This window comes from Solanum verrucosum, unplaced genomic scaffold (genome assembly GCF_900185275.1).
Source record: "Solanum verrucosum unplaced genomic scaffold, falcon-dt-bn FXZP01000654.1, whole genome shotgun sequence".
NCBI classification, from domain to species: Eukaryota; Viridiplantae; Streptophyta; class Magnoliopsida; order Solanales; family Solanaceae; genus Solanum; species Solanum verrucosum.
In genome coordinates this window covers 45,613-57,250 of record NW_026020450.1, presented here as the reverse complement: position 1 = coordinate 57,250, position 11,638 = coordinate 45,613, and the positions used below count along the sequence as shown (strand labels likewise).

Here is an 11,638-nt window from a genome sequence, read left to right as displayed (position 1 = left end):
TAGCTCACTTATGAGCAAAATATATTATAACAATCTTTACTAATTTTATAACAATACATAAACTATACTCTCTCCGTCCCATATTAGATGGGCACTTCCAACTTTACACGGTGATTAAGAAATCATTAATACACTGGAAGACTTCACCATTTTACCCTTTGTTCATATCAATGCACATTGAAATGAGTTACAAAAAATACACATACAATATAGGAATGGTCATATTAATTGTAGGGTAAAATGGAAAAGAATTAATTAATTCTATCATAATTTAATAAGTGCTCAAATAATATGATTTTTTTTTTTTTTAGTAAGATTCTCATCTAATATGGGACGGAGAGAGTAACAATATAACTTTATTAATGTTGGGCCCAGGCAGCGCCCGAGCTTTCTTTACTAGTATATATAGAAAGTTGGAAATTACTCCTTTACTTTTTTCTATTGCTACTGCTTTTTCCTCTTCTTTTATTTTAATATTTATTTTATAACAATATATATATATATATATATATATATTTACTTTTTCCTCTTCTTTTATTTTAATATTTTATTTTTTTAACAATATATATATATATATATATTTAAAAGAAGAAAGTAAAAATCCCCAAAACCTTAATTCATCTCAATCTGATTATAGGATATCTCATAGCTTATCCCGCCGCCGCAATGGGTTCCTCCGGCAACCGTAGCAATAAAGGAAAGACGGCGTCCAAGTCCGGCAGACGTCGCCGCCGATCTTCCGACGACACTGCATCAGACTCCGATTCAATGTCTCACACCGAGTCCGAATCCGATTCTGCTCCGCCGAGTAGCAGCCGCCGCCGTTCAAGCAGTAGCAGAAGCAAAAGTCGAGGTCATAGCAGCAGATCGAGAAATCATGATTATGCAGACGAAGAGAGTAGTGACGACGAGCGAAAGAAGAAAAAGAAGAAAATTACTGAAGAAGAAATTGCTTTGTATATGGCTAAAAAAGCACAGAAGAAGGCAGCGAAAGTAGCGAAGAAGTTGAAAACGCAGAATGTTTCTGGTTACTCAAACGATTCAAATCCATTTGGAGATTCGAATCTGAACGAAAACTTTGTCTGGCGGAAAAAAATTGAACGAGATGTTACTCGAGGTGTACCGCTCGATTCCTTCTCGATGAAGGCAGAGAAGCAAAGGCAGAAAGAAAGAATGGCTGAAATTGAAAAGGTGAAGAAAAGGAGAGAAGAAAGAGCAATGGAAAAAGCTCAACGAGAAGAAGAATTACAGATGCTAGCTAGAGAACGGGCCCGAGCTGAGTTCCAGGATTGGGAGAAGAAGGAAGAAGAGTTTCATTTCGATCAGAGCAAAGTCCGGACTGAAATTCGTCTTCGTCAAGGTCGTGTTAAGCCTATTGATGTTCTTATCAAGCAATTAGAACCTTCTGGAGATTTCGATGTGGAAATAGATGAGCCTTATGTGGTGTTCAAGGGTTTGGCTATTAAAGAGATGGAAGAACTTCAAGAGGATATAAAATTGCATATTGATTTGGATAGGGAAACACCACTGCATATACAGTATTGGGAATCCCTTTTGGTGGTTTGTAACTGGGAATTGGCTGAAGCTAGGAGAAGGGAAGCAATGGACAAAGCACGAGTACGCGGAGAGGAGTTACCACCTGAATTGCTTGCAGAAGAGAGGGGTTTGCATTCCAGCATTGAAACAGATGTGAAGTCTTTGTTACAAGGTAAAGGGTATGGTGAATTAGAAGCATTGCAGTCACAAATTGAATCACAAATGCGATCTGGTACTGCTAAAGTAGTGGAGTATTGGGAAGCTGTTCTTAAACGGCTTCAGATTTACAAGGCTAAGGCTTGTTTGAGGGAAATTCAAGCGAAAATGCTGCGTGAACATCTTGAGCATCTTGAGAAACCAGTGGAGAGCGGTGATGTAGAGGTGGAAGAGACATTGAGGACTGATGAGGAAGACACGGATCATGAGCAAAATGATGTTCGAGCCATGTCTCCAGAACCAATCTTGAATGAGGTAGTTAAGGAGAAAGAGGAGGAAGAGGAGGAGGAAGAAGAAGAAGACGATGAAGAGGCTGGTTCTTATTCGCCTGTGTTAATGCACGGGGATGATAAAGAAGAAGCAGTTGATCCTGAAGAGGACAGGGCAATACTCGAGAGGAAACGTATGGCTGTTTTGGAAGAGAGACGTGCCCAAGATAAGATTTTGCCACCAACTCCTGCGGAAGACAACTTTGAGAAGAAGGCTTTTAAAACTATGGGAGCAATGGAGGAAGGGGATGTAGTATTTGGCTCAAATGATGAAATTAATCTTGATTCACAGGTGTACTGGTGGCATGACAAGTATAGGCCAAGGAAGCCTAAGTATTTTAACCGTGTTCATACTGGTTATGAATGGAACAAGTATAATCAAACTCATTATGATCATGACAACCCACCTCCAAAGATTGTGCAGGGATACAAATTCAATATCTTCTATCCTGATCTTGTTGACAAAGCAAGAGCTCCAACTTATGTCATAGAGAAAGATGGAGATAGTGCTGATACTTGCATCATAAAATTCCATGCTGGTCCTCCTTATGAGGATATAGCTTTCCGAATTGTTAACAGAGAATGGGAGTACTCCCATAAAAAGGGTTCAAGTGCATATTCGACCGAGGAATTCTGCATTTGTACTTTAACTTCAAGCGTCACAGATACCGTCGTTGATGGGTTTCCAGAAGCACACTGCTTGTTGCAAAGTTCAGTGCTTTGTTATCCATTTCTTGTTTATGTATTTGTTAGGCCAGCTTGTATGTGATGTTCATTCATGAACGAAGAATTTTGTCAACTTGCCATAAAGTGTGATACAAATCTGGAGTACTTCTGATTAATTTGTGCTAATTGCTGAACTGAAGTCACTGATGGCTGACAACCTTTAAAGGTTAGTCTTTTAGTGTTCCTTGTATTCGTTTGCATAAGAGAGAATCTGTTTGTCCAATATCCAATTCTACCAATTAGCTTATCTTGTAGAGGTTAGCACTGAATGATTGTGTCATCGGGAGCCCCGGGTACCTGATTGGAAGGCTCCCTTTACAGAACCCCAACGTATCTAGTGTCCTTTCCTGAGTAACCACACTCATGCCTCCAAAATATGCAGAACTTTTCTCATGATTAGCAATTATTCCAGAAGCCATTGAGAACTCTTGGAAACATTGGTACAGTTTTTGATGTTATAACTGATATGTATGTAGTATTCAAGTTGAACTGGAGTGAAAATCTTTGTTCAGTGGTTAATTTCGTATCTTATGCTGCTCCCTCTACTTTACTACTTTTTGATTGTGAAACAGTGTTACCCTTAAGGTGTTATTTACCAATGTCTTCTCTGACCAAATAGGTGAGTGGTGTTGGCTAACTATAATTATGTTTTTTTTTCCTGAATTGATGACGATAGCGTCTTTCCAGCTTGCTACAATTATAGGATTTTGGGAATTGTAAATTTTCAATTATTTTCATTTGCTTGTATTGGGAGGAATTGTGAAATTTGAGGTTCCCATGGCTTAATTCTATGCGTAGTGCTTTTCATCTCATGCTTTCTCTTGAGGTCTGGGACGGAAGTTTGAGGAATAAGTTGATTTTCTTTGTGAAATTGAATTTGCTATGTTTTATAGGAGGTATGGTTGGACTTGGACAGAATAACATGATTGATATGCTTTAATAATACAAACAGAACTTTAACTATAATGCTTTTTTTTTTGGTTAAGTAATTAAGTTGCATTAGAAAGGCATCAAGAAGATGCAATGCTTACAACTAAAAGCAAAGTTGCTTCAAACATGAAAATAACATGAAGCTAACTGTGCAAAAACCTGTAAAGCTGCCAAAAAGATAAACCCCCTTGAAACGCTACTGTGCTAGAGTTGAGGAGCTAACAAAATCCAAAAAATTATCCATACTGTTTACAGGGGAGAGAAGGTGCCAATTATAAAGACTAACTAAACACCTTAGTCTTAATGGTGCTTATGGGAGTTGATATTCCATCAAAACATCTGCGGTTTCTCTCTTCCTAAGGTTGTCTTGTGTTAAACATGCCTTATGTGTAGGGCTGTCCATGCTAAACAGAGCTTTCTACTCACATTGGCCCTTTATAGGATTGAAGGTACCAATGAAGCCGAATCTGCAAAGTTGATTTGCTTTTTCCATTCTGTTTGTTTTGTGGATTTAAGAGCTATGATTTGGTCTTCTCAATGTTGAGAACACCCTCCACGACCTTAACAACCATATAACAACATGCTTCATCCGTATGACTTCTTCCCAGTAAAGTGTATATCTTCTATGTGTTTGTTAATCAGATCTACCAGTTGCCCTTCCTCTGCCTTTTTCTTGAAAAAGACTCTAGGACAACCACCACCCTTCGATCCTCCGGCTCAGATAGCCTAAAATGTTTCTGTGCAAGATTTCTATTCTAAGATCACCATGCCCAAATTATTGATATCCACCTTTCCTGTCATTGTTGCGCTACACCATTAGGGAGCTAGATAACCAGGAGTGCCTCTTATTGTGCTCACAATATGGCTATGATTCCGGTCAATTAGCTTGAGAAGCCCAAACTCAGAGAGCTTAGTGTTGTACTGTAATTTGAGTTACACAAATGTGTAGTCTCTAAAAGGTCACATCTTTTATGAAATTTGAAATAAGGGAAAACAAGGACAATTTGAAACCCAACTTTGAGCAATATTATACTCCCCCCCCCTCGCCCCCCAACTATATATGCCTCCCTGGCTTCCACCAATTAGTTGAGGTTTGTGCTGTATATAGTGTTTGCTATTTCCATCCACTCAACAAATTTCAACTATGGCTTAATTTTCAAAGGTATGTCTCTGTAATTTTGACCACTCGATTACTCCAATGCTTATCTTTTCTTTTAGATAAAACATCACATCTTCCACCACCATTGGCATTGGCTGATATTTTTCAAGATTATTATGTTTATAATCATTCAAACTATCTAGATCTTTGATCATGAAAAGAAACCTCGGTGGACAGAGTTACTTGGGACTTGTTGCTAGTGGGAGGTGACATATATTTGAAAAGAAACCTAGGTCATTGCAATAAGTTGTAAATATAATTGAGCAAGACATGAATTACCATGCTGACGTAAGTGTAGTGCCACTAAATGACAATAGATTTTTCAATATTGTGCCAAAAACATCGATGTCATTGCATCCAAAATCGCTAAAGCTTTTACAAGTTATAAATAGTTGTATTATATTATTGTTGCTGAATAATTATTACGAAATTCTTTATTTGTTGTAGTATGCACTAAGCTCGTGTCCACTATAAACTGGGTCCGGAGAAGGGCCAATCACATAGGGTCTTTTGTTCCTTGCCTTACCTTATAAAATATCTTCTAGTTGTGATCATGATTTCTTGTCAAATGGTTCATTATAGCAAGGAAAAATTATGCATCTTTGTTATCATCAATAGGGTTGGGCCCAAGCCAGTATTTTGGTTATATATTCGACAAAATCCAGTAGCTTAAGCTCAAAACGTTCATTTAATATGTATAAATAATCTATCGAGAATTCAATAAGTAAAAGTTATTTGTAAAGCAAAACTCATAAACTAATTTTTTTGGCTCTGCTTCTGTTATTTACATTGCTTTCTCTTTTATGGTTCATAATTAATTGGCTATTATATAGTTGCCACAGAATATGCATCTTTCTAAAATGGCATATTTGAAAGAGTCAACTTAAAAAGGGAGGTAAAAAAATGATTTGTGGCCAGGAAGAATTTAAACAGAACTATCTCCAAAGAATGTGGTGCAGTGGATGAAACTTCTTCTCTTTAAATCAGAGATCTCGCATTCGAATCCTGGATATGAAAACATTCTTGGTAGGGAGTGCTTCCTTCTGAATGGGGACCTACACAATGTGAATCTGAATTAATCAGACTCTAATATGAATATCAACCCCAAATTAAAAAAAAGAAGAAGAAAAGAATTAAAACAGAACTGAATTACCATTGTGGACCTTTTGATAAGGAGACACCATAGAGAAGTTTTATTTGGTCAATCAAGTTGTAGCATACAATAATATGAGGAGCACATTAATCAAATGCTCAGTCAACTATTTGAGATTATTCCATATAATAAAAATAAATCACATAAATATCTTTATATAACTAAGAAGGTCATTCAACTAATTAAATACTTAATTTATCCTTAAAATTATCACTTACTTCCTTAATATTATGAATTTATGTTTTTTTTAGTTTTTAATCTATATTACTTCCTCCGTTTTCAAATTTAACATGAGGTTAATCTTATAATATTAAATTAAAGATATATAGAATGTATCAAAATACTTTTAATTTTTTGATTTTAAATATATCATGTGAAAAATTAGAATTAAAAATTATATAAAAAAAATAAGACGAACAAAATAAATTTCCAAAAATAAATAAAGCAGGCAAATAAATAGAGAAAGTATGACTAACTATAGAAAAAATTAATCTTATCTAAAATAAATTATCGAAAAATATTTTTCAAGCATATAAAATGATTTAATGAGTGCATCACCCATTTATAGATAACAATAATAATGAATATTGTCCCCCGCGTCAAGTGTAGATCGACACAATACATAAATATCTTCATACGCGTTGACATCGCCGACGAAGAACTATTCCAAACACTTATTAGAGGTATAATGTTTCGATAATCTAATAAGAAATGCGTTATTTATATATATTTTTATTTAATTTATATAATATTTTGTAAAATAGATAAGAAATAAATTATTTATGTGTAAAATTAATATGAAGTTTAATTGATATTTATAACGAATACATATACTTTTTATGTCCTAATTAATGTGATACATTTTGAATCTCGAGAGTTACACAATTCTATCTTTGACAGTATCTTTTTAAAATATCTTTTAAATTTTTGAATGGTCCATTGTGATAACTTATAGTACTATCTAAATAGTTTTCAAACATATAAATTTTATTTGAAAAATCTTGACGATTTCATGTCTAAATTCACAATCAAATTTAAATTGTATTACATAAATTGAAACAGAAAAAATATTAAGTTATGTATTATTGTGTTGTACGAGATATAAGATACTAATTCCTATATTATTACTAATACTTTTTAACATTATTATTAATATCTGCATAACTCTAACAAGGATAAAAAAACGACCCTCGTTTCCATTTGACCAACTTAATATAGTATTATTTCAAATTAATTCCCTCACCATCTTCCCTCTTTCCTTTCTTTATCTTCTTCATTAATCAACAAAACTTTCCATTATAAAAACACTCCAATTCCCAAATCTCAATACTCACAAAACTGAATAATCTCTCTTTTTCTCTCTAAATCTCTCAAAAATTATCTCTAATTTTTAGTTCAATTAAGTATGGCAGGAACAAGTAATTATCCTCCTCAAGCTCCGGCGCCTATGCCGGTACAAAATCAGGTAGCAATTATAAATCCACAGTTCTGTGCACCATATCCAGTCGATTTGAACGTCGTAAGGAAACTTATGACTTGGTCTGAAGGTGCTTTCGGAGTTACCGATGTCAATGGAAACATTGTTTTTAAGGTTAAAGGCAAGTTCTTCAGCCTCCGTGATCGCCGGATTTTGCTTGATGCTGCCGGAAACTCTCTCGTCACTTTTCAACAAAAGGTAAATTAATTACTCCCATAAGTAAATCTTGTTGAGTTTTATTTACCGAAACACAGTAAAAAAATGTTTGTCCTGTCAATATTTGATACGGAATTTAAGAAAAGAAATAATAGGTAAAGATGCTTTTTGAACTTTGTAGTAAATATAACGAATGTACCATAATGGAAAGTTATAAAAAGAAAGACATTAAAACATTTTTATGGTATTTACTAAATAATTTGAGATATAATAATAATTATATTATATAACACTAATTAATGATTTTAAATCAGATAGCTAGGCAGATACATTAAAATAAGAAGAGATTTGAGTAAGATTTGTCTATATATATATAATAAATACATGTGAATCACACTAGATATATAAATATATGGATCTTTATGTATTTGATTTGATTTGATTCACGTATATCTAGAATATTAGACGCTAATATATACTTTTCTTGTTTATTTTGTCATTTTCCTTAAAAAAGCAAATTACATAAAACTTTGTCATTTTCCCTCAGAAAAGCAAATTACATAGAATTTGCCATTTTCTCAAACTCTGTCAACTTTATTACTGGTCCATTGAATCCTGCTATAAAAATCGTAGTTCCTCTGTTTTATAGTGTCCAAAAAAGGAACTTTAGATACCATTAGCATGTAGTATATGCGGAAGGATTTTGAATTTATGCATTTTGGATTCAGGAAAAGACAACTTATTGAATTCTAGATTAACAGAATTGTAGCTCCGCCCCTAAAACAATCATATTCAAGTGCACTGCAAACTCATGATCACGATTACACCAGCGAGAAAGCAACCATAGTTTTTGAAAACTACCTACTCCGCCTTTTTATCACATTCCATCGTACTGCTAGTCATTGTTATAGACAGGATATTCGGCTATGCGAAGGAATTCATCATGACATTTATTAATTTAATTTTCTCAATTTTGCATTTTCAGATGTTGAGTGCCCATAGAAGATGGCAAGTATACAGAGGAGAAAGCACAGACACAAAAGATTTCCTTTTTAGTGTAAAAAAATCTTCACTTCTTCAATTCAAAACCAAATTGGATGTATTCTTAGCACACAACACATCAGAAGAGGTTTGTGATTTCAGAATTGAAGGCAGTTGGCTTGAAAGATCATGTGTTATTTATGCTGGAAATTCGTCTACTATAATTGCTCAAATGCACAGGAAACACACTGCTCAAAGTATACTACTTGGGAAAGACAATTTTGGTGTCACTGTATACCCAAACGTGGATTACGCGTTTGTTGTTGCTCTCATTGTGATTCTGGAGGAGATTAATGAGGATCGTTCAGATTAAGATTATTATCGCTAGCATTGCCAGTAGCTTGATGTATATTTTGTTTGAACTGCGCTTTTTTGGCTTTAATTTTAAGTGTAGTTGATTGCCAGATTTGGCTAATGTTGTATAAGTGTGTAACGTTGTTGTGTTTGCAAGCTTTTCAGGCAATGCCAATAAGTTATTATCAAGACGATAGTCTACTTTTTTTTCGTATTTCATTATGTAATAAGTTATTATCCGTGTATTTTAACACATTTTAGGAAAACAATAAAAATATATACTCTCTCAATTTATGTGATTTACTTTCCTTTTTAGTCGGTTCCAAAAAGAATAACATATTTCTATATTAAGTAACAATTTAACTGTAAAATATCTATTTTACCCTTAATAGAATGATTTACAGTCACACAAATTTCTATCATTCATTTTGGACCACAAGTTTTAAAAGTTTTCATTTCTTTCTTAAACTCCGTGTTGAGTCAAACTACCTCACATAAAATGAGACGGAGGGAGTACTATTTATCAAATTTCTATTAAAATATGATGGTATCAAATCACACGCAACGCTATAGTAAAATTCTCAAATTTAGACTGATCATAAGCCCTTCAACACACAGGAAGATAAACAACCATAAACACCAGACTCTAAATTTTACTTTTGTATCACATGTATATTCCGCTTTCTGGTTACAATCACATTATCCATGACTTCGTTTAACTGCTAGAAGCTATATGGTTGAACTCAGAGTTCATTATTGTATTTACAACAACGATGATGGATGATTTTCGCTCACCATTAACCCAGACACGGCCATTTAAACCAACAGCTATCTGAAAAGCTAGCTTCTTTCGAAGACGTTGAAGAACTGGACATGTTGATGTTGGTGACCTCATCAGCAGCATCCGTGAGCTATACTATGCATCTCTCATCAATCATGGTGAAATTAAAGGCATCTTGCCATTTTATAAGGAACGATTTCATCGAAAAATTTGGCTCATTTGTTATTTTTGTTTGGCTGATCCATGTCATTATTCGTTAACTAAATGACATAGATGAGTCTGTGTACCTCAGGTCCCATTATCTAATTTCACAGATTTCTCTCACAATCCAATTATTTTATTGAAGTTACAATCCTCGATATGACAGTTGAAATCTTTGTGTCTTCCTGACCTTCATCGAGAAGATTTTTAAATTGCTTCTTTACACATATTGAACCCAAAAAAAAAACAGATAGGAATGAGACACATTTGCTTCTTAGTAAGTTTGAAAAAGAATGAGACATTTTCTTATCCAACAAATGTCTAATTACACTTCCAACATTATACGTCTCACTTATTTGGTAAAAAGTCCACAAAAGTGTACTTTTCACTTCAAAATTTTATTTATCTTAAAGATAGTTTTGAAACATTGTCAAGTCTTTTCATATTTCTTAAACTTCATGTCCAATCAATTTACATCACATAAATTGTGACGAAGGATATGTTAAAAGCTAAGATGTCAAGGTTTTCTAGGCTGATTTCTACTTAGATACTCTCTCCGTCTCATTTTATATGGCACTTTTCGAATTTCGAGATTCAAACAAGTCTATCTTTGATCGTAAATTGTTCATAGATCTTTTAAGCATTTTGAATTATCAATTATTGTGACTTATAATAATTTTTACGTAGTTTACAAATATATAAATTTCATTTCAAAAAAAATTAAGATTCGATGCACAAATTTTCGGTCAAATTTAAATTGTTTGACTCTCAAAAAATGAAAAATGTCACATAAATTGGGACAGAGGGAGTACTATCTTATGCTTGATTTTATCTTTGTTTAGGAAATCCTCCCAAGGAGTTTACAAGTACCGATAATTAGACCATTTACACTATATTTAATTCACTGTTTGTGTGAATTTCACTGAAATGTCTATCATCTAATTAACTCATGAGTTACTATTATCTATGTTTTTTAAACATTTAAATTTAGGTGTCACTGACATAATACATGAATATGTTCTTTAATTTGGCTTTAATTGATATCTTTGTCCTCGAACTTTGAGTGAGCACAAGTAGACACTTAAACTTGTATAAAATAGAACAAATAGATACATTCGTTCTACGTGTCGTCCTACATGGCAATTTAGTGTCCTATGAAGTCCTATATATATTATGTCACGTAAGACGTATGTATCTACTTGTTGAATTTTATATAAGTTTAAGTGTCTATTAATGTCCATTCAATGTTGAAGTGCATAGATATAGCTGAAACCAAGTTAAAAGGCTTATTTATATATTATCCTTTTCTCAAATTAATGTTTCATTTCTACTTGTACAAAACCAAACACGCTTTTAAATGTTTAAATTGTTACTTGAAATTTTTGTGAGTTCATAAATAGCACTATGATATACTTCACATAAATGAGATTGGAGGTAATGTTAGGGCTTTCATTTCCTAGTGAGTAAAGGTGGAAATTTTCATTTAATAGATTGAAAAAAAAAACACTTGGTTTAAATGGTTATATGTTTGAATCATCAATTGGAGTATAGCAGTTTGGACAAGGAGTGAGAGATGTATTTGTAGCTACAGTGAGATTCCCTTTTCAGCCAATTAGCCATCGAATACAAATGAGCCTTTTGGGAGCTCGGGACACCCAATGGAAAAGCAAAAGGAAAAAGAAAAAAGAAAAAAGAAAAA

The 11,638-nt window shown here is 33.6% G+C and overlaps 2 protein-coding genes across 2 annotated transcripts; both read left to right on the top strand.

Moving 5' to 3' along the window:
* Positions 1 to 630: 630 nt before the first annotated feature.
* LOC125808586 (cactin-like) lies at positions 631 to 2,970 on the top strand. Its single transcript, XM_049488262.1, is given in 2 exon segments — positions 631 to 2,617; positions 2,620 to 2,970. Coding segments are annotated over 2 exon segments (2,031 nt in total). The 5' UTR covers positions 631 to 666; the 3' UTR covers positions 2,700 to 2,970.
* Positions 2,971 to 7,107: 4,137 nt separating this feature from the next.
* LOC125808604 (protein LURP-one-related 10-like) lies at positions 7,108 to 9,245 on the top strand. Its single transcript, XM_049488282.1, has 2 exons — positions 7,108 to 7,664; positions 8,608 to 9,245. Exons 1-2 carry the CDS (start codon positions 7,395 to 7,397, stop codon positions 8,974 to 8,976), a joined length of 639 nt encoding a protein of 212 aa, XP_049344239.1. The 5' UTR covers positions 7,108 to 7,394; the 3' UTR covers positions 8,977 to 9,245.
* Positions 9,246 to 11,638: the final 2,393 nt, after the last annotated feature.